The sequence below is a fragment of the Scatophagus argus genome, chromosome 18, assembly GCF_020382885.2.
Source record: "Scatophagus argus isolate fScaArg1 chromosome 18, fScaArg1.pri, whole genome shotgun sequence".
Taxonomy (NCBI): domain Eukaryota; kingdom Metazoa; phylum Chordata; class Actinopteri; family Scatophagidae; genus Scatophagus; species Scatophagus argus.
In genome coordinates this window covers 19,730,511-19,754,285 of record NC_058510.1, presented here as the reverse complement: position 1 = coordinate 19,754,285, position 23,775 = coordinate 19,730,511, and the positions used below count along the sequence as shown (strand labels likewise).

Below are 23,775 nucleotides of genomic sequence, written 5' to 3'. Positions count from 1 at the left end.
ATGGGAGAAGCAAAGATACAGAAGGAGCCCTCAAAGAAAAGGAAAGGCAGACGAGCAGAAACGGGAGAAGGAAGGATACAGGAGGAGCTGCCACGGACAAGGAGAGGCAGACAAGAAGAAATGGGGGAAGCAAAGGTACAGGACGAGCACTCAAAGAAAAGGAAAGGCAGACAAGCAGAAATGGGAGAAGGAAAGTTACAAGAGGAGCCGCCAGAGAAGAGGAAAGGCAGACGAGAAGAAATGGGAGAAGCAAAGATACAGGAGGAGCCCTCAAAGAAAAGGAAAGGCAGACAAGGAGAAACGGGAGAAGGAAGGATACAGGAGGAGCTGCCACGGACAAGGAGAGGCAGACAAGAAGAAATGGGGGAAGCAAAGGTACAGGACGAGCACTCAAAGAAAAGGAAAGGAAGACAAGGAGAAACGGGAGAAGCAAAGATACAGAAGGAGCCACTAGAGGAGAGGAAATGCAGACGAGCAGAAACGGGAGAAGGAAGGATACAGGAGGAGCTGCCACGGACAAGGAGAGGCAGACAAGAAGAAATGGGGGAAGCAAAGGTACAGGACGAGCACTCAAAGAAAAGGAAAGGCAGACAAGAAGAAATGGGAGAAGGAAAGTTACAAGAGGAGCCGCCAGAGAAGAGGAAAGGCAGACAAGAAGAAATGGGAGAAGCAAAGATACAGGAGGAGCCCTCAAAGAAAAGGAAAGGAAGACAAGGAGAAACGGGAGAAGCAAAGATACAGAAGGAGCCACTAGAGAAGAGGAAAGGCAGACGAGAAGAAATGGGAGAAGCAAAGATACAGAAGGAGCCACCAGAGAAAAGGAAAGGCAGACGAGCAGAAACGGGAGAAGGAAGGATACAGGAGGAGCTGCCACGGACAAGGAGAGGCAGACAAGAAGAAATGGGGGAAGCAAAGGTACAGGACGAGCACTCAAAGAAAAGGAAAGGCAGACAAGCAGAAATGGGAGAAGGAAAGTTACAGAAGGAGCCGCCAGAGAAGAGGAAAGGCAGACGAGAAGAAATGGGAGAAGCAAAGATACAGGAGGAGCCCTCAAAGAAAAGGAAAGGCAGACAAGGAGAAACGGGAGAAGGAAGGATACAGGAGGAGCTGCCACGGACAAGGAGAGGCAGACAAGAAGAAATGGGGGAAGCAAAGGTACAGGACGAGCACTCAAAGAAAAGGAAAGGAAGACAAGGAGAAACGGGAGAAGCAAAGATACAGAAGGAGCCACTAGAGGAGAGGAAATGCAGACGAGCAGAAACGGGAGAAGGAAGGATACAGGAGGAGCTGCCACGGACAAGGAGAGGCAGACAAGAAGAAATGGGGGAAGCAAAGGTACAGGACGAGCACTCAAAGAAAAGGAAAGGCAGACAAGAAGAAATGGGAGAAGGAAAGTTACAAGAGGAGCCGCCAGAGAAGAGGAAAGGCAGACAAGAAGAAATGGGAGAAGCAAAGATACAGGAGGAGCCCTCAAAGAAAAGGAAAGGAAGACAAGGAGAAACGGGAGAAGCAAAGATACAGAAGGAGCCACTAGAGAAGAGGAAATGCAGACGAGCAGAAACGGGAGAAGGAAGGATACAGGAGGAGCTGCCACGGACAAGGAGAGGCAGACAAGAAGAAATGGGGGAAGCAAAGGTACAGGACGAGCACTCAAAGAAAAGGAAAGGCAGACAAGAAGAAATGGGAGAAGGAAAGTTACAAGAGGAGCCGCCAGAGAAGAGGAAAGGCAGACAAGAAGAAATGGGAGAAGCAAAGATACAGGAGGAGCCCTCAAAGAAAAGGAAAGGAAGACAAGGAGAAACGGGAGAAGCAAAGATACAGAAGGAGCCACTAGAGAAGAGGAAAGGCAGACGAGAAGAAATGGGAGAAGCAAAGATACAGGAGGAGCCCTCAAAGAAAAGGAAAGGAAGACAAGGAGAAACGGGAGAAGCAAAGATACAGAAGGAGCCACTAGAGAAGAGGAAAGGCAGACGAGAAGAAATGGGGGAAGCAAAGATACAGGAGGAGCCACCAGAGAAAAGGAAATGCAGACGAGCAGAAACGGGAGAAGGAAGGATACAGGAGGAGCTGCCACGGACAAGGAGAGGCAGACAAGAAGAAATGGGGGAAGCAAAGGTACAGGACGAGCACTCAAAGAAAAGGAAAGGAAGACAAGGAGAAACGGGAGAAGCAAAGATACAGAAGGAGCCACTAGAGAAGAGGAAATGCAGACGAGCAGAAACGGGAGAAGGAAGGATACAGGAGGAGCTGCCACGGACAAGGAGAGGCAGACAAGAAGAAATGGGGGAAGCAAAGGTACAGGACGAGCACTCAAAGAAAAGGAAAGGCAGACAAGAAGAAATGGGAGAAGGAAAGTTACAAGAGGAGCCGCCAGAGAAGGGGAAAGGCAGACAAGAAGAAATGGGAGAAGCAAAGATACAGGAGGAGCCCTCAAAGAAAAGGAAAGGAAGACAAGGAGAAACGGGAGAAGCAAAGATACAGAAGGAGCCACTAGAGAAGAGGAAAGGCAGACGAGAAGAAATGGGAGAAGCAAAGATACAGAAGGAGCCACCAGAGAAAAGGAAAGGCAGACAAGCAGAAATGGGAGAAGGAAAGTTACAAGAGGAGCCGCCAGAGAAGAGGAAAGACAGACAAGGAGAAGTGGGGGGAAGGAGAGGTCCTAGGAGACTAAAATGTCTGGACTGAGAAAGACTTTGAAATTAACAAAATAAAATTAAACAAGTTTACTGATTTATTGGGGTGTTTATAGTGGAGTTTTAATGGTTTTTGCTGAAGATTTGTTTTGTTTGTTTAATAAAAGAGTTCATTCTGACAAATGAATGAGTTTATCTCTTAATCCTTCTGGGTGTTGCAGAACTACTTTTTGTGTAGTTTTATGATAATGTAGGGAGACCAGAAAGTGTAATGTTATTTTCACAGGCTTGAAGATGTTTGTACTTTTGAGGTCTAATCATGAAAAAGTTCTCAAACACCCAGCAATAACATTTAAGTGGTCTCCCCTTGTAGAAAGATCTGAAGAGTAAGACTGTTTCATATACACTTAATATTGATCATGGAAAGTTCAATGTTTACATGCTTGAGCTGCTGAGATTTTAAACATTTTAAACCCAACAAGAATCCCATATGTGCAGAGGTTCCTCCATTTTTTTGAAGTTAAGGTTTGTGTTCATAATAGGACACATAATAACAACCGGACGTGAACTAAATGAGATCCCAAATTCATTTAAGCCCACCATCTCAATATGAACGGCCTAAAACACCCAACATGTGTGCTTATCCTCCAGAATTCTAAATCCCAATCTTCTCTTCAGGGGCCATATATTGGCTTCAGACCAGGCTGGCTCAATTCAACATCCCATACAGATCAACAAATGCAATTTTGGAGACACAAATCCACTTACATTGTGCTTAATAGCTACAGTTTACATGAAGATCGGGCTTTGAAGGAAATGAGGGGTACTGGCTAAGGCAGGGAAAAGGAAGGTAGGTGATGAGGTTGGAATGGTTGAATTTAATGAGCTGAGTTGTAGATGGTTGGAGGTGAAGATCTCATTAGAGTCCTGTGGCATAGGAGAAAGTAACATTAGCACAAGGTAAGGAAAAATAATGAGAATTACAGTTGAAACTTGTTCAAAAACAGAACAATTTCTAAAAACAGAAAATTTTCTAACCTTATTTATTATTGCATCTCATGGTACCCCAAAAGCTGTAGAGAGGAAAGTAGAGTCTGTGAGACCTGATGAGATTAGATGTTAAGCTAAATTTACTTTAATTTTACAGCTAAATTACAGCAAAATAACTGGACATGCACTTATATAGACACACACAGCAGCAGACAGTCCCATTAAGACACATTTTTAAAGGCATTTTACAATGTAATATTTATTCAGCTTTTGTAATCTGAAATGTATTCACAGTATTATAACAGTGATATTACTATGACACAGCAAAGAGACTAGTTTGTGTATATTTACTGTTAAATTGATTACAATTGAAATTACTGTGCCTTCCTTTACTTATTGGTCCATTTTACCTGAACCTTTTGTTGTAGCTCACAGGTGAAGCTGTTAATACTCCAACTCTCATAACACCAAAACAATTTTCACATTGTTTTAACATAAAACAGTGTTAGGCTGTGAAGACAAAAAGACCCAACTAATATGTCTGTATTGGAAAATGTCAGGTAGCAAGTCTATGGAATCTTTAACCTGTTTCTGTTTGAATGAAAAGTTTAAATACGACTGAGAAGTCAGTTTGTTTAGTGCGAGAATTTGCATGTTACCACTAGTGTTGGAGCTTTCTTTCACTCATCTGAAGCTGTTTAGGGTTGTTAGCCTGCTCTTACTGTTATTTGTATTTTTTGTCACTTTCATAATTACGTTGTGTGCTGATATGTGATGGTGAAGCATGCCATGTTACTGTTTAACAAATTTAGGGACTGAAATTCGTCCGTATTATCAGCTGATGAGCTGAATTGGTGAATTGCAAGCCATGTTAATAAAAGCTCAGAGCTTATGCTGCATTGAAGGGGCAACATGGTCTCATCGCCTCATTCCTTTGAACTTTTCTTTTACTTGTCCTACAGGAAACATCTTAAATTCTGTTTGCACACTGTGAGGGACCAGAGTGGTCTCAACGAATAAAGGGATCTAGACAAGTCCAGATTCAGGTGGAAGAGTTTTGAAACAGGAGACAGCAAAGCTTCGGGTGCCAGGAAAAAAAGGCTTTTATTTCCCTGTAACACAAATACTCTACACACAGTCTGAAAGCAGACAAAACACAAGCATAAAAATGGCGATAGCATTAACTCACAGCAGGTCATAGCAGGGAGTGCAGGTGAGTTTATGTGAGTGTACGAAGAACCAGAGTCTTTACAAACGGGCAGAGTGGGATGAGTAGTGGTTGTGGTGAGCAAGGGACGCGGTCGGCTGTGTTTCCAACGCCGAAGCATCCATGGCGCACGCCACGCCAAACATGTCACCAAGGACTTAAAATATGTACAGTCTGTTCAAGAGTCCATTTCTCTCTCCGTATGTGTGTGTGTTTAGGCGCACCTGGGTAGAAGCACCTGATGTACTCAAACAAGGTGTCCAGAAAATGAGAACATTTAACAAGGATATATACAAGAAGGACTATGTTCTTTTGTATCCAGACTGCTCAGAGGTGGTCCATGTGCCTGGCTCAGAAAAGCCATTCAAATTGGCTGAATATAAAAAAGAACTAGGGAGGCCATATTGCAGAATCACCTCTTTCATTTGCCTTGAAAAACATTTTAATTTATCTAATGCTGAGGATATGGATCCACCTAAAAAAAAATCCAGCCAAGACTTGTTGCTACAGGTAAGTAAAAAATGATATTAACTCACATAATTTCTGTTTAATTCATCGGGAAGAAATCTGTGTTTGTAAGATGTTTCAACATGGAAATTGTAATTTCCAAACGGTAAATACACGGACCTGTATGCACCAGGTGTTCAGGAAGAGGACGAGGAGCTGATTGCAGCCAGTGTGGAGAACTTCCAACACACAGCAGTGTAAAATGAACTTCTGACTGTAGCATTCCACTTTTTTTATTATGCAATATTGCAGGTATTTAAATAACTGTTCAAGGAATGTGCACTGTCCGGCATATCCATTAATTAGATCACTTCCTGTCATTATAGGGAGGAGATGAGCATTACACTACCTGACGTGGCAAACCTGTCACTTCCTATTGATCACAAATTGGTCAGCAGGTTCAACATCTCAAGGGCCTATGTTTGGGATGGCACAGGCAGAGGTTTCAAGCATACAACATTCCGAAACCTTATGACATGCTGGTCAGATTTACAGATGATGCTGCTGTTTTTGAGGAGGGAATTGACACAAGTGGTCCAAGACAAGAACTTTTAACTCTGCTAATGAAACACCTGACTGTCCCATTTTTGATGGACCAGAAGGATGTGTACTATACTAATGGTTGGTAGTTAAACATACTGTATATATCACATGGCATATGGTTTTTGCCTCAATATCTTAAAGTATATAATGTATTGTATGTTTTCATTTTGCAATACGAATTCATTCACAGCTGTTAGGGAGGATGAATACTTCCTGGCAGGAAAGATGATTGCAGTGTCAGTTGCAGGACCCCATTTCCTGTCAGAAGATCTTGTACATTATCTTGCTGGCCAGCCTGCATTCAAATCAACAGTTAATTTAATAACTGATGAAGAAATAGGGAAAGCTTTGCAAGAGGTAAGAAGAGCATAAAGCTACAGTGTGGAAGGTTTTACATAGGTCCTGTAGAGTTTTAGGACAATTTTACTTCCTATATCACATACAAAATTGGTTTCATTTATTAATTTTTGATAGGGTAGGGTTACACTATGATATGTATGTCACTGAATAAAAATATGCAAGGATATAAAGTACATTCAGTTATTTACAGGGGTGTTTGTCTTTCAGATTGAAAATGCTGCTTCACTGGATGCTCTGCAAGAATGTATCATGAGACACAGCACAAGTTACAGCAGCCACGTCTCAGACAGCCTGCTGTGGAAGAAAATAAAGAAATCGTGGCAGACTACAACCGATGGTATATTAATGACCATAAGTCACCTGTAATTGACAGGTAAGATCATATCTTTATTGATGTGATTTTCTTGGTATGAAATTTTTGTTATCAGTTAGTCACTGTGACAAAATCTGTACCATAGTGTTACAACTGATAACCTAGTGATGTCTGTCTCTCTATTCCCTGCCTTGTGCCAATCTATAAATAGTCACGCCACCTCGTGTGTGTTATTTGTGCATTTTGTAACAGTTACCTTGCCATGTGCCAATCAAAAGAACGATTTATTTTTTTGTTTGTTTTATTTTTTAAATTAACACAACCAACCCCATTTGTTTAGGTAGATTGTAATTTTCTGGAAGAGAAACTCTAATAGTTTTCTTTGGATTATTTAAACGCAGTTGGCACTACACAGCAGTTAAACAGTGTTTATGTTCACTTTGTAGATTCAAAGATGGTCTTCCAGCCCTTCAGTTTCTCACTGCACTAAAGCAACACCCGTCCTTGCTGGCCCCCTGTCCTGTGCCATTCTGAAACGTCCGCGTTAGCCTTCACTCTTGGTCACATACATCCTCTTTTTTTCGGAACCCTGGCACCAACAATCAATCGCTGTGCAACACATTTTCCACAAACTGACAAGATTACATAAAAACACAACTTAGGTTCTGAACATAACTTAGGCAAGTACATTTTTATAACAGGTAAGTAAAAGGTTGTTTTAAGTTATATTAAATGGAATGATCTTATCTATAACTTTTCTATTTTATCTATTTTCTTTCTATTGTCGTTCCCATACCTGCAAGGCAAAAGCAGTCAAACGGATGATCAGTCCTTATTTTAACATTTTTAACTCAAGACATGTTAAAACAATGAATTATTATTCCTTTTTTATCCATAATATTCATAATATTCTTGGCCTTTTCATCATGCCCAATATTATAACCATAACACTAACAGGAGACTAAAAGAAAGTCAAACCTTGGCCTACTGGGCAGACTGTCTCCTTGATTGTGAAGGTTTGTATGTTTTGTTGTAACTACTTGGAAAACCACATTACCATGGTATATCTGAACATTTCAATTTTTTTTCTTTGCAGAAGGCGAGGCTGCTGTGTCTGTGGAGGATGTTTTGATGTTTGCAACTGGGCTGACATCACTTCTCCCTTCTGGCTCTGAACCATTTCCACAAATAGAGTTTCCCGGATGACTCTCCATTCCCAATGGCAAATACATGTTCAGACTTGTTGAAATTACCACTCCTAGATTCATACAGTGTGTTTAAGTTACAAATGGACTTTGGAATTCAAAATAGTACAGGCTTTGGCTGTTTAAAAGAAATATGACTGGATGACCCTTAGGACTCGGACTCTAAAAATCTTGTTTGTTCTTTGTTGCTGTTGTCATTGGTGCACCTAAAGGTGCAGTAGCTCTTGTTAAAGAGGTTTTTAATATGTTTAAAGTATGTGAACATGGTTTTTTGCTCAGTCAGTTGTTTTAGATCCACGATGCTCAAACTGTTGTCTGTGTATGAATCACTGTTTTAGATTTAGAATGAAAAAACAAGTACTTAAAGAGATTTTGTTCTCTATACAAGAATGTAATAACTGCTTTTTAAATTCATGTTTCCCACTTTGAAATAATTAAGCTGTGGGTGACAAATACACACACTTTGTGTACATGTTCCACTATTACAATAAACCTCTCTTCCATTCACAGTTGAGCAATTTCTTTTAGTCTTAGATACAGTTCAGTTGCAGACTGCCAGTACTCTGGGTTCTGTAAATGATTGTTCTCCATGGCTAAGTCGAAGTACTCCTGCATGTTTGCGTCCCCACATGGAGCTCTTGTCAGGGGAGCCTTAGGACAGGCATTCAGTTTAGCCTGTTCAATTTTAAATGCATCCTAAATCCTAAACACATCCCAGTCCGTTGAATCCAAACAGAAACGAAGCTCCTCCACGGCCTGGGTGGTCCACCTTTTAGATGTGCTCACCACAGGCTTGGCGAGCTTCAGCCTCTGTCTGTATGTGGGGATCAGGTGGATCATGACGTGGTCAGATAGACCAAGAGCGGCGCGGGGCACTGCACGATATGCTCTGCTTATTGTGGTGTAACAGTGATCCATTCTCCTCTCTGCTCGGGCAAAACGAGAGGCGGCGGACTCTGCATTTACGTGAATGAAGGTTGGTGTAACAACAGCACTGTACTGGACAGACATTGTTCACCGGACTTAGAGTTCATGGCGGTCAGATGTAGGCCATACTTTCTGCCCAGAGAGCTAGCTGCCGTCATCATCGTAGCTGTGTACATCCCACCAGACGCCAATGCTAAAACGGCTCTCTCTCTACTGCGTGATGTCATAAACAAACATCAGAGCGCCTACCCAGACGGCGCGCACATCATCGCAGGAGATTTCAACCAAGCAAATCTCAAATCTGTATTACCAAAATTCCACCAGCATGTAAAATGCAATGCCAGAGGTGGAAATACCCTAGACCATGTTTATTCAAGCATCAAATGCGCATACAGAGCTATCCCCCCCCCCCGGGCCAGTCTGACCATCTCTCACTGTTCATGGCCCCAGCTTACACCCCCCTGTACCAACAAACAAAGCCCACAAGACGGACCATTACCACCTGGCCCGACGACGCCCTCCCCCAACTGCAGGACTGCTTTGAACAAACACAGTGGGACATTTTCAAACATGAAGATCTGGCTACATTCACAGAGACAGTACTATCATACATCAAGTACTGCATGGACATGGTTACTGTGGAGAAAACCATTCAGGTCTTCCCGAATCAGAAGCCGTGGATGACCAGCCAGGTCCGCTCACTCCTCCGGGCCCGCGATGCAGCCTTCAGATCCGGCGACAGGGCACTCTACAGCACAGCCCGCGCAGACCTGAGGAGAGGCATCAAAGCCACCAAAGCAGACCACAAAAGGAAAATAGAGGAGCAACTCAGCAACCCGAGACAGGTATGGCAGAGCATACAGGCGCTGACCAACTACAAGGGCTCTGCTGTAACACCAGGGGACTCAGATGTAGCACTGGCAGAGGAGCTTAACAGCTTCTTTGCCCGCTTTGAGTCACAAGCGCAGCACTCAGCCACCTCACCACAACCCCCGCTACAACCCATACCAACCCCTGACACCCCCCTCACTCCACTCACTGTAAACGAGGATGAAGTGAAAAGGGTGCTTAGGGCCATCAACCCAAAGAAGGCCACAGGCCCGGATGGAGTACCAGGGAAGGTGCTCAAGGCATGCGCTGAACAACTGACAGCAGTATTCACAGACATCTTCAACCTGTCACTGGAGCAAGCCTGCATCCCAGCCTGCCTGAAATCGGCCACCATTATCCCGGTCCCCAAAAAGTCACCTACCACCGACCTCAATGACTTCCGCCCAGTAGCACTCACCCCAGTCATCACAAAGTGCTTCGAAAAACTAGTGCTGAGACACATCAAAGACTGTCTCCCCCCCACCCTCGACCCACACCAATTTGCATACCGGGCCAACAGATCAACAGAAGACGCCATAGCCACTGCCCTCCACTCCGCAACTGAGCCATCTGGAGAAAAGTGGGGCCTATGTCAGGATGCTGTTCATTGACTACAGCTCAGCGTTCAATACAATCATACCGGACATTCTCATACCCAAGCTGGCCAACCTGGGTCTCCCACTCCCCACCTGCTCATGGATCAAGGACTTTTTAATCAACCGGCCCCAGCACGTGAAGCTGGGGCCCCACACCTCAACCGCCCGCACGCTTAGCACCGGCTCCCCCCAAGGCTGCGTGCTGAGCCCACTACTCTACTCGCTCTACACACATGACTGCAGACCCACCCACCCCGAGAACATCATTGTGAAATTTGCGGACGACACAACAGTGGTGGGGATGATCACAGAGGGAAACGAGGCAACCTACAGAGACGAGGTCCTTAGACTCAGTGAGTGGTGTGCCCTTAACAACCTGGCACTGAACATCTCAAAGACTAAGGAACTCATCCTAGACTTCCGCCGGAACACAGCTGCCCACGCCCCCCTGTACATCAACGGTGAAAGTGTAGAGCAAGTGGAGACATTCAAATTCCTTGGAGTCCACATCTCTGCCGACCTCTCCTGGTCAGCCAACACCACAGCACTGGTCAAGAAGGCCCAACAGCGGCTCCACTTCCTGAGAGTGCTTAGGAGGGGGCAACTTGACACCAGCCTGCTGGTGACCTTCTACCGATCTGCCATAGAGAGCCTGCTGACCTATGCTGTGTCAGTGTGGCACTCCAGCTGCACAGAGGCTGACAGAAAGAGACTGCAGAGGGTGACCAACATCGCACAGAAGATCATTGGCCGCCCTCTTCCTCCCCTAACCTCCATATATGACTCCCGCTGCCTCAACAGAGCCAGGAGCATCGTAAAAGACTGTACACACCCTGGCTTCCACCACTTCAACCTGTTGCCCTCTGACAGGCGCTACAGGGCCATCAAAACAAAAACAAATAGACTGAGGAACAGCTTCTTTCCTAAAGCTGTCACTAGACTCAACACAAGTCTAGCACAAAAGAACTGACAGGCTTTGCACATTACTGGCAATGCCACCTACACCATAATGCTGCTAAATCCAGGAACTCCTGGAACTCTTCAAGGATTCAAGGATTCAAGGAGCTTTATTGTCATTTCACACACGTAAAACATGAGTGGAACGAAATTAGTTTCCCCGGTCCCAGTATCAGCCCAGTTTCTTAACAAAATAAATATAAATATAAACAATGCTATATAGTATAAAAACAGTGTAATATAAGTGAAAAACAGTAGATGATATAAACACCAGTGTAAACAGTATAGACAGTAGTGCAAAATGGCTGACAGGGTAGTGCAAAATGACCGTAGTGCAATGAACATGAGCAGTTTGAGTTCTGTGCAAATGCTGCATTGTGCAAAATGTTCCCTGGGTGGTTGTTTGTGTGTTTGTTGGTGTGTGAGGTGTGAGTTTGGCAGCAGGGGCTACAGAGGACCTCCAGAGTTCAACTTCTGGGAAGAAGCTGCTCCTCAGTCTGGTGGTCCTGCTCTTGATGCTCCGCAGCCTCCTGCCTGAGGGGAGAGGGGCAAACAGTTTGTGTGAGGGGTGGGTGGGGTCCTTCATGATGCAGGAGGCCCTTTTCCTGCACCTGGAGGTGTAAATGTCTGTGGTGGTGGATAGGCTGTGTCCCACAGTCTTCTGTGCAGCTTTCACCACCCTCTGCAGAGCTTTTTTCTCTGCTGCAGAGCAGCTGCCGTGCCACACAGTGATGCAGGAGCACAGGACGCTCTCCACCACACATCTGTAGAAGGATGTCAGGACCAAACTCCCCAGTCCGGCACGCCTCAGCCTCCTGAGGAAGTAGAGGCGCTGGTGTGCCTTCCTGATGAGGCAGGAAGTGTTGTTGCTCCAGGTGAGGTCGTCCATTATGTGGACGCCCAGGTACCTGAAACTGGAGACCACTTCCACCGCTGTCCCTCCGATGTACAGGGGAGGAAGGGGGAGGTGTCTGCCCCTTCTGAAGTCCACGATCATCTCCTTGGTCTTTTTCACGTTGATGCAGAGGTTGTTCTCTCTGCACCAACCCTCCAGGCGTTCCACCTCCTGCCTGTAGTCGGCCTCGTCGCTGTTGGCGATTCGTCCAACCACAGCTGTATCATCCGCAAACTTCACGATGAGGCAGCTCGGACTCTTGTCACCTGCACTATCGCTGCTCTGCTGTATGTTGAGGTTGTTGTATACTGACATATACTGCCATATATATTTATTTTTATACTTTTTTTTTTTTTTTGTACTTTATTGTTTACATTTCTGTACTTTATTGTTTACTTTATTGCTGTGTGCACTTTATGGGAAAGCGGAAATCTCGTTGTACCTGTACAATGACAATAAAAAATGCTTTCTATTCTATTCTATTTGATCAGCTGATTGTATTTGGGTAGATCTTGGCTCAGATTTCCTTTATTAAAGTCGCCAAGGACAATAACTAAGGAGTCCAGATATGTTTGCTCCACAGTACCTGATCCACGAGTACGCACTGAGCCTCGTGCACGTCCGCGCTCAGCGGGATGTAAACAGCGGCCAGAATGAATGAAGCAAACTCACGCAGAGGCAAGGTTCTCATTGCTAATAACTTGGTTGCCTCAGCCCTTTGGCACATATTTACAGTCTTACCTAGAGGCCTGACTGAAGACATCGAGAGAATAATTGTGTATATAATATAATAATTAACTTGACTAACATGTTATCGGTGCTACAGGCTTGGCAGGTTTTAACACCTAAAAGGAAAACTGCAGCCACAACAGGAATGAATGATGAATGTGAGTATGTCTTTCCCTCCCTAGCTGTGTCTCCAGCCAGAGGCAGACAACCTGCTATCTCTGAAGACCCCAGAGTCTGCAGACTTTGAGAATCTGGGGAAGAAAGACGTTCTTCCTACTTCATTAGATAAGATACGCTTTCCTTCATTGTCCCACAATGAGGATATTCACATTGTTACAGCAAGTGAATAGTGTAAACAGAGATGGGCATCAATAATAATTTACATAGTGTAGGAAAAAGAAGAGCTTGCATTATAGATATAGTAAAGAATAGTAATGTAATATAAAACACTATGTAGAAGAGAAAAACATCAAAAAACACACAACAACAGATAATGCAACAACAGTGTCAAAGTCACAAACTTATGCTCCTTGGCAGGGGTGAAGGTGTCGAGGTAGGCCAAGTTTTTTAAAGTGGGATCCTCCTCGAAGGTCTGTTGGTGGCCCCTGTATAAACCTCCCATCAACAGACAGACAAGAGACCTCCATGGAGGATTGTACATGGGGTCATAGCTACAGAGAGTGCACCTTGATCCTAGCACAGGGGATGTCCACAAAGAAGTTTATCCATCAACTGATAAACTATATATCACGGACAGCTAAGTTGGCCATAAGGGAGATCAGGAGGAACAGGGTGAGAGGTCAGGGGTCAGAAGACGTGGTGTCCATGATGACCGGGCTGTTGACAGCTTGGCTCAAAGTGGAGATTAGTGTCTACAGACTGACTGAAAAAACAGAGGTTTGGAAAGATATGGGGTGTGCCAGACGTCCAGTCTTCAGCCAGAGGACACTCTCTAGTCCTGAACCTTTAACATTTTTGAGCAGTTTTTGAAGTATCACTAATCCAGGAGCTGAAGGACCCCGACCTATTATGACCACTGTCTCTATTAGTGGGATTCACTACTCCTGGTCTGGTCAGTAGTGAGTCTGGTCAGTCTCAATACTCCTGGTCTGGTCTCTCTATTTTTCTGTCCCCTCCTCTGCCCTTCCTTTATGCTTTTTGTGACTGGAAGTGGCGACTCGGCCCAGATTTTACACTGACCTCAGCCCAATCAGCTCACATCAAAGAATACATGTAGGTTCTCCTGATACAGTGAGGGCCACGAGACAAGGATTTTCCTCCCAAGATTTACAACTTTATTAATCAACAACTCTAAAACAAATTAGAACTTTACTGTAAAATAACATTTAAAATATATATATACAAAAACATACCAAGAGAGCGCTGAGAGGTTGGCAGCAGGGGCCAGAGGCTGCAGCAGGACTATTTCACATGGACCACACCACACCAGCACACCGTGCACTACACACCTACACACACTCACACAGCAAATTAATCATAAAGGGAAAAAAAACAAAAAGTGAAGGGTGTGCACAAATTACCATCCGTTCCCTAATATGGGGGTGTGGAGCGCAGGAGAAGAGCCCCACCACCAAACCGCCTGCAGCGAAACCAGCCACACTTGCTGCAGCACCCGACAGTACAATACACAAAGAAAGACAGATCTGAACGTGACTTCAACAAAAGACCAATCTTGGGGGAAAACAGCAGATAATAAATTACAAAAATATACAACACAACACACCTAAATAAACAGAGAACCCTGCTAACTAAAACAGCAATTGTAAAAGGCACTAAAAGTAACACAACCAAACAAACAAAACAAATGTGGCATACAAAAGAACACCCAGGCTCACCAGGCAGCAGAGAGAAGGACTCAGCAGACTGGGGATGGCCTATATAGCCTTGCCCAGTCATAAGGAAATAGGTGTGGCTAACTCCTACCACATTCTGTTCTCTCTGTCTTCTCCTCCACCTTCCCATTTCTCTCCTTTCAACCCAAGCGATGTAGGCAGACAACCGCCGACTCCTGTGTCTGGTTTAGATGTGTCTTCCTGTGTTAATAGGGAGTTTTTCCTCTCCACAATCACCAAGTGCTTGCTTAGGGTGGAATTTGTTGGTTTTCTATTTCTATAATATGTAAGGTCTTGGCCTTACTGTAAAGTGCATTGAGATAATGCTTATATTTTGGCACTATACAAATAAAACTGAACTGAATCAAACTGAACAGCAATTCTTTTCTTTTTTTATCTTAAAAATAAATAAATAAAAAAATAAAAAAAAAACATTGCCTGTAGCATGAGGAATGGCACCAAGGCTCTGATGGTCTGCAACACCACCATCACACTGCCTGATGACAACACCATTCTGCCCAATGCCCTAAACCCATTTCTTTGCCCCAGCGGAGGATGAGTCGACACTGGTCTTTGAGCAACATCAGGTGAAGTCCATCTTGAGGGGTGTCAATATGAAGGCATTCTGGCCTGGGCTGCTCCTGAAGGGGTGTGCTGGGGTGGTGAACGACATATTCAGCCTGTTGCTAAAACCAGCTGCTGTACCAACATGCCTCAAAACCTCATCTCAGTGCCCAAAAAATCTGATGTTCTGTGTCCTTCTTGATAGAACCTCAAACACCTGCAGTACCTAGAAGAAAACACCAGGGGTCAAAAGAGTTCTCACAACCCAAGATCTCCTCATCTCTAAATCCAACATCACCTTTTTAACCTTTCAGCTGTTAACTAAGTGGTTTAGCTTCTGACCAATCACAGTCAGTGAAATCACAGTCAAACCCAGGATCTCTATTTGGGACCATTTTGTCTGTGTAAAATTTCAGAAATGTCTCGAAAATTGCATTTGCCAACCTGTGCAGGACGTTGAATAGTTTCTCCTGTTTAGGTCTGACCACAATTTGACCTTAACTGAACTGAGGCTGCAAAGGCCACATTTTGGGTGTTTTTGGCCACAGCTATAGAAAATATGGTCTTCGATGACTATCCGGAATTTGGGGGTCAAAATTATTGCTCATCTATTACTTTTCATGTTGTGCTAGATGGACATGTCAGGGATCCTACTGTTCAGTTAGACCTCAGTCACAACAAAGGTGACTGCAAGTTGTGACATCCACAGTTTGGCTGAACACGCCTCAGTCATACACTTGAAACAAATCTGCCTATTCAGCAACCTTAGCCTCATAATTTGATGACATAAGCATCTTGAGAGATGGGACCAAGTCCTGTCCAACAGTGTTATCGTTTACTATGACATAAAAATTCTTTAGCATTCATATACTGGGTAGGTGGGAGGATTAAACTTTTAGTTTAAAGATATTAAAATATCTGCAGCTCAAGCTTGTGAGCAATGAACTTTTCATTAGCACTGTTAATTTGGGGGCAGCCGTGGCCTAGAGGTTGGAGAAGCAACAGAAGCCGGTTCAATTCTGCTGGTTCGACCTATCAGGAAAAAAATTGGGTGTGGTGGAGTATTCAATGCTCCCCCTTCATTAGCTGGCTGATGTGTCCTTCAGCATAGCACTTAACCCCCCCAATTGCTCCCTGGACACCTGACAGTGGCAGCCCACTGCTCCTGTGTGTTTCACCGCATGTTGCATGTGTGTTCAGTCAGTGCCTAGAATAAAGAAATTATGGGGGAAAAAAAAAAAAAAAAAAAGGGTTTGAAAAAAGTCTTTTCACAAGGGGAGACACTTGCATGAAATGTCGGTGTTGATGGGTGTTTGTAAAGTAGTCTAAAGTGCTTACTGTGATTAGGAGCGTCCTTCTCAGTGATGCTGAAAAACCTGTCCATGCTTTTGTTACTTCTAGGCTTCTGTTCATTGGCTTCCAGTAAAATTCAGAATAGACTTTAAAATTCTCCTACTTACATATAAGGCCCTAAATGGACTAACCCCATCATACCTGCAGGATCTAATAGTCCCATATATTCCCAATAGATCACTCAGATCACAGAATGCAGGTTTACTTACAGTTCCCAGCATTCATAAAAGTAGAACGGGAGGACGAGCCTTTAGCTATCAGGCACCCCTGCTGTGGAACCAGCTGCCAATCTGGGTTCGACAGGCAGACACCACCTCCACTTCTAAGACTAAACTTAAAACCCCTCATCAGATCAATTCAATTCAATTTATTTATATAGCACCTCCACCTCAGTGGATCATGTTTGTGTTCCGGCAGCATAGGCCTATAGCAGCGTAGCTATGATAGAGATTAAAGATTAAGAGTTAGTCAGACCTAGAAGTATAACTTCTTCAAGTACAAATTTATTCAAACATATTAAACTTTCTACCCTTTCTTAATTAAAAGCAAAAAAAAGAAAAAAAAACAAACAAAAAAACACATCAAAGTAAATTACACTCTTGTTCTGAAACACCTTGAGTAATTAAGACATAAACTCTTTTTAAGTATGAACTCTTTTGTTAGACAAAACTGAGGCTTCAGAAAACACCCCATAAAACCTGTAATGCCTACCAAATGAATAATTAAACTACTTTTTTTTTTTTTTCATTTTTTGCAGAGTCTATTTAGGACCTCTCCTGACTTCTGCTTTCTTCCAATGTTCCTCATCTGCCTTTCCTCTTCTCTGGTGGCTCCACCTGTATCTTTGCTTCTCTGGTTTCTCCTCGTCTGCCTTTCCTTTCCTTTCCTTTGAGGACTCTCCCTGTATCTTTCCTTCTCCCGTTTCTCGCCGTCTCCCTTTCCTTTTCTTTGAGGGCTTTCCCTGTATGTTTGCTTCTCCCTTTTTTCCACGTCTGCCTTTCCTTTTTTCTGACAGCTCCTCCTCTGTCTGTGCTTCTGTTGGTTTTCCTTCTTCATCTTCACTCGTCTTCTCTGAAGACTCCACCTGTACATTTGTGTCCCTTGATTGTTTTCCTCCTTCACTCCTTGAGCTGTCAAAATGCGTGCCGTTTCTGGGCTTATAAAGACACGCTGCATCTGTAAATCATGAAAAACAGATACAAATAAAAGCTCAAGTATATTGTAGCTCGTAGCTTATGTAGCTGTAATTTCCAGAGTTGTTAAATTGGTGTGCTCTTACATCAGCAGGGACTTTCACTTCAATCTTGTCCGTCTGGTGTAAAGGGTCAAATAAGCATTATACAGACCAGACTTCAAAGTAAGAACATTTATCATTTGACAACATTAACATTTTCAGATCAGTTTCACTAATGTCATTTTGACTGACATGCACAGAAAACTCCTTTGATCACTTATACAAAATGGCCGAACTTCAGCTTCTAAATATAATTTTATTGACACAGTTTTAATTATTTGAATAGATATATTGTCAAATATACTTACTAAAGGTGCCTTCAGAGTGACAAGATCCAGTGTAACGCTGGCTGTATTAAGTGGTAGGACTCGAGATGGGCTCATCAGTGCTTTCTCATCCTGTAAATTTAACAACATAAATGTAATAATCCTAACAAAAAACATACTGTAATGACATTTATTGTTCACAAATAAATAGAGTTATCAAAAAAATGAACTTCAATCCCCAATTTGCAGGTCTTTTCTCAATCAAGTTTTATTTATTTTTTTTTTGTGGTGACTTCTTAACAATTTGAGAACCCCTCCAGTGGCAAAGACTCAATACTTTTTCTGTAAATGGGCCTCCACGACCATAAGTTTGTTTACTGCTGCTTCATGTGACCTTGCTAAAAACTGACCGACCCTTCCTTTCTCTGGTTCTCTTTTGAATATTCTCTTTCATTTGGTACATATTTCCCTGACCTGATCATATCATTATTAGATGAGCTCTCCATCTGTTTCTAAAAACCATAGACATATTTTGCTCAATTTGGATAGAGAGATTCTGGTATGTGTGTCAGCACTGAAACTGATGACAAGTCTCACCCATCGTTTCAGGATGGGCCGCTTAACCTCCCAATCGCATGTCCCATCTCCTTCAGACGAGCTCTCCATCTGTTTCTAAAAACCATAGACATATTTTGCTCAATTTGGATAGAGAGATTCTGGTATGTGTGTCAGCACTGAAACTGATGACAAGTCTCACCCATCGTTTCAGGATGGGCCGCTTAACCTCCCAATCGCATGTCCCATCTCCTTCAGACGAGCTCTCCATCTGTTTCTAAAAACCATAGACATATTTTGCTCAATTTGGATAGAGAGATTCTGGTATGTGTGTCAGCACTGAAACTGATGACAAGTCTCACCCATCGTTTCAGGATGGGCCGCTTAACCTCCCAATCGCATGTCCCATCTCCTTCAGACGAGCTCTCTATCTGTTTCTAAAAACCATCAAGATTTATTTTACTCATTTTAGACTGAGAAATTTTCATAAGGCCTCAAAAACTGATGACAACTCTGACCTGTCTTTGCAGGACATAGCACTTCATTCTCTTTTTCTTAGGCATTACCCTTCGTGTAATTTCTTCCTCAGACTCTTCTGAATCGTCATCGGAGTCATTCTGGGTGGGTTTCCAGTCATCTGTCCCATCCTCTCCAGATGAGCTCTCCATGTGTTTCTAGAGAAGATAAAAATATATTCTGATATATTTTGAACGGAAAGATCATATCTCATATCTGCGAAAGTACTGAACTCTCACTCCTCTTTGCAGGTTGGGGCACTCAACCCCATGATGGTCCATCCCATCATCCTCTTTGAAGGACACTGTCTTCTGTTTATAGAAAAGGGAAAGGACAATAAAAACATTTGTCATGATTGAAAGCTCATGAAATGATCCAAACAACCCTCTACTTTTTTTCTGCTGGTTTGGGGGCAAGATTTTTCTGCGCAATTGGTAAGTCATTTGTGCCACAGTGTCATCCTCTTCTGAATTCTCTGCTATTTGATCCAGTGCTGTTTTCACATCACCTGCACCCTCCTCTTCAGCTGTTCTCACCATCTGCTTATAGAAAAGAAACCAGCATATTTTCATAATTTTGGATTGAATCCCAACACTTACCTGTTGTTTTGACAATACCAGCACCTTTTTTCTGTGCTGCTGGTACAGCCTTCTCCTCACAGGTTCATCTGGTGCCGATGACTCCTGCTCCTCCTCTTTGTTTGCTGCATATGTGGTTATTGCTCGTGTGGTCAATGCTCTGCTCCGGAGTGTGACTTCTGCTGGATCCTCCGCTGTGTGAAGGAAAAGGTAGAATAAATACCACTTGATGTATACTACAACATAGGAAGAATATGTTTGGTATTAATTAAGCTATTTTTTTAAAGAACCTTGGTAAAATTTTTTGGCTGTGTTGGCATCATGACACATAAATGCTGCCACTCTCTGGTAGGTTTCGCGTCCCAGCTGCCGGTTAGCCTAAAGGAGTAGGTATAAAAAAAACAAACACGAAATAAAAATACACAAAACTATAATGCACTCAACTTTTCAATATAGCTCATTGAAAAATGCAAGAACTGTCTCACATAAGTGGAGCAGGAAGAACGCAGCATGTTGAATGTGGGGGCAGTCCCTAAATTCATCTCTTCCCAGGCCTTCTTGAAATATTCAGGCAGCTTATGAAGGACACCCCCATTGGCATTGTGAAAAAAAGTAGATGCCTGTGAGCCTCCTTTAACCTCCCTGCGAAGTCGGTTATAACGGCGCAACCAGTCATACTCGTTCTTATAGAGGGGTACGGCTGCTGATCCGAAATACCTTTGGGTTTTGTGCTGTTCCACCTATTAAATCAAAAGACAAAGTTTTTCTGTTTGACCAACTGATTTATCAATGCATATACTTCTCGTGTCACTTTTTATTATTATTATTTTTATTATGATTTTTTTTAAAATCATGTTTGTACTTACACGGATGATACGGGCACCTTCCTTTGTTTTTTCTGCTGTCTCAACCTCTTCGGCTGTCATGTTGATGACAACACCCTTTCGGTGGCCAGTTACCGCTATAATATAACCACCAAGCAGTCCAAAGAATAGTTTTATTTTTATTTGGTTCTCTGGTTGCTTTTCAATGTCTCCTGTAAAAGCCAGGAAAGAACACTGTATATATATCAACCACACAGTGGTCATGCCCCCCCCATCCAAGAACCACTAAGACATCTTAATCATTACACCAGCACATAACTAAAATGTAAAAATCTACAGGGCTCTATCTTAACTTACAGCTGATTCTGTATCGCTCTCAAGTAAAATATAGAAATGTTTTACAGATCAACTAATTGCAGTGAGCAGTGATCCATACCCAGTGCATCAGCAATCTTCTGAGGAGCCTTTTGAATAAACAAAGCATGCTTCTTTGCTTTGACAAGTCTATCTGAAAACAATTTTAATACAATTCATTAAACACTTTTCCAAGCTTTAATGATGTGATGCATGGGAGTGGAGATTTGCATCTATAACTTACCAGACTTAGATCTGCGCACACTGAGCTGGTGTCCAACTACTTCTCGGCCAATGTCTCTAATCCGTGCCCTCAGTTCAATCAAGAGGGCATTGATCCTTTTATTTCCAAGTCGGACAGATGGTGGAGACATGTTGGAAACATATTTAATGAAAGCCACAGCGTCCATTAAATAATTTCTCTGGGTTGTTGGTTTAAACCCTTTTTCTTGGAGGTGCTGTACAAAACTGGTGAGTCAAAAATATAAATTAGATCATATCTTCTACTCTTCAGGACACTGATAATCCTTAAAATTTAGTACTTACCCACGAACTCTACCATGGTCTCCCAGGAAAAGAAGGTCAACGTTTGGAGTTGCTGAGTCTGCCATAAATTCCAGAAACTGGATAACATGAGTTGCTCGCTGCTTTGCATTCTCACGTGTTTTCCTGCCTGGGTTTGCTCCTTCTGTATAGCCCTTAAACTCCTCGACCAGTTTTACTGAAGAGACAAACATAAATCAAATCAAATATACCGTCATAGCCTACATTACTAAATCCTTTGCCTCAAAGGGCTTTACAATCTGCACAGTGATGAAACATGCTCTATCCATAGGCGTTCACACTGGATATGGAAACACTCCTCATGGCAAGCAAAAAAGTATAGACAGGCATGCATTGCACAATCTTTGTAGATCCTGTCCATTAAGAAGAAGAAGAAGAATCAGCTTTATTGACAGTATATATATTTTTACACACACACACTGAATTCGTCTTCTACATTTGACCCATCCTTAGCTGAACACACACATGCAACACCCGGCAAATTACATGCAGTGAAACACACACAGGAGCAGTGGGCAGCATTAAGGAAGTTCATAACTAGCAACTTTGATAGGAGTGTAATATTCACCATAATGCGGGGCTTTGCTCGGTGAGAAAGGTTTTTGTTGGCTATATTTAACTGCCTGGAATACAAAAAAGTCCAAATTTATTTATCATAAATAACTGACAGAATTTTTGACATGCTGCATCAGTGAACTAATATCATACTTACATTTGTACGGTTTGTTGAGGAATGTAGCTGCTTGAGCGCATGATTCCTTTCGATTTCGCACTCCAGCAGCTGCTTCACCACCTTCAGTTCAGAAAACAAAACCTGGCAGTTCTTGCACCCACTTGCAGGTTTCCTCAGAGCAGAAAGTGTTTTGCGTAGTGTACGTGACTGGTAAGGTGTTCTGGCTGGATTTCGCTCTACCGTTGTGTCACAGGCAACCTCGTTGTCAATGGCAGAAGCAGGCTGCACGTTTGGGCTGGTATGGTCACAGGGAGCCTTGCAGGGAAAAAGAGAAGAAGGCTGCACACCTGCAGTGGTGTGGTCACTGGAAGTCACAGAAGAAGCAGGTTGTAACCTCGCCTCCACTGCCCTCCTGATTCCCTCTTCAATTGCTGCATCGTCCACTTCATCAAGATGCGAAACCATTGGTGGTGTGGGATTTGAAGCCCTTAGGAGTGCCAGTTCCTTGGTAATGTGTCTGTCCTTGGCTTTTTGAATGTAAAGCTTTACCATTGGTTTCTGAAAATGTGGAAGAATGATTTATGGAGTAAAACATATTCAAGTGTTATATGTCAGTATTTCTATTTACTTTCACTGCCATCCACATTCAAACTTTGGGTATGAAGTGCTGTCTGCAGGATGAGCTGCACTAAATAAATTCAGCATTTCTGACTGCACAATAACCGAACAGGGACCTCACACACACCATAACCTGGGAAGAACCATAAAGCACTGCGGTATTATTCACTGGAACTTGGAAGACATCCAAGTCATCAGACTAATACATCCCTATAAACCCAGTTTCTACATTTAAATCCCTTTGCTGAAAATTCTGCGGACTTCCAGACTACCTGCAGCAACTGACACAATGATTATAGTCTCCTCCTCAAAACAGCAACACAAGTGCTTGTATCACATTCAGCTGCAAGCTAACAAGCACCAGAAGCACAACACATTTATATCAAACTGCTAACTTTGCCAGAGAAGCTAGGAGCTATCCACTTTCCTCCCACACAGACAAGACTACATTAATGATTAAACAAACAATGCTTTTAAATCAATATGGCTAAACATTTCAGTGTTTAACTGTTAATGTTAAATGTAGCAATCTAATCTAAATTAATGTTTTTTATGTGACCATTCAATGATAGGATTCAGTAGTCGCACAGTTAGTCGCACAGTCCTTCCCAGCCTATACCTTATCACAGGTTTAAACATCCAGCTCCGGCTCACAACTGCCATTGTTCCGTTGTTCTGTCCTCCACATATCTGCATGCGCACATATCATGGAGTCACCTCAAAGTAATGTGTATGTGTGTGTGTGTGTGTATATATATACACACACACACACACACACACACACACACACACACATATACATACACATATATATAAGTTGTATGCTTGCATGCATGTCTTGTCCAAGATGGAGGCGCTCAGTAGTGCAGCAGCTTCTCGCGCTCCCAGATTTAAGCCCCTTTTTTGTGTCGGTGTAACGACCAATTCTAACTGTCACCCCTGACAATGTTTATATATTTGTTTTTTTTAATTCAGGTGTTTTCTATATTTATTAGCTAGGTATTTGTAGGTTATTGGGCTTATACCGGGACCAGGGAAACTAATTTCGTTCCACCTCATGTTCTACATGTGTGAAACGACAATAACGCGCC

The 23,775-nt window shown here is 43.0% G+C and overlaps 2 protein-coding genes across 2 annotated transcripts; one reads left to right on the top strand and one right to left on the bottom strand.

Moving 5' to 3' along the window:
• LOC124049999 (involucrin-like) lies at window positions 1-2,685 on the top strand. The gene has a single exon (XM_046372162.1). The coding sequence runs from the start codon at window positions 1-3 to the stop codon at window positions 2,683-2,685; it is 2,685 nt and encodes an 894-aa protein (XP_046228118.1).
• Window positions 2,686-21,371: 18,686 nt separating this feature from the next.
• On the bottom strand, window positions 21,372-22,629 carry LOC124049998. Its single transcript, XM_046372161.1, has 3 exons — window positions 22,106-22,629; window positions 21,962-22,016; window positions 21,372-21,550 (listed from the first exon to the last, which is right to left on the bottom strand). Exons 1-3 carry the CDS (start codon window positions 22,616-22,618, stop codon window positions 21,372-21,374), a joined length of 747 nt encoding a protein of 248 aa, XP_046228117.1. The 5' UTR covers window positions 22,619-22,629.
• Between the last annotated feature and the right edge of the window lie 1,146 nt (window positions 22,630-23,775).

Bases quoted from the DNA above. Each gene is read 5' to 3' on its own strand.
- LOC124049999 (XM_046372162.1), top strand. From the start codon at position 1: ATGGGAGAAGCAAAGATACAGAAGGAGCCCTCAAAGAAAAGGAAAGGC.
- LOC124049998 (XM_046372161.1), bottom strand. From the start codon at position 22,618: ATGGTAAAGCTTTACATTCAAAAAGCCAAGGACAGACACATTACCAAG. The intron at 22,017-22,105 runs GTAAGTATGATA...TTTGTATTCCAG, and splicing joins CCTCAACAAACCGTACAAAT to GCAGTTAAATATAGCCAACA. The intron at 21,551-21,961 runs GTGAATATTACA...TTGTCTCTTCAG, and splicing joins GAGCAAAGCCCCGCATTATG to TAAAACTGGTCGAGGAGTTT.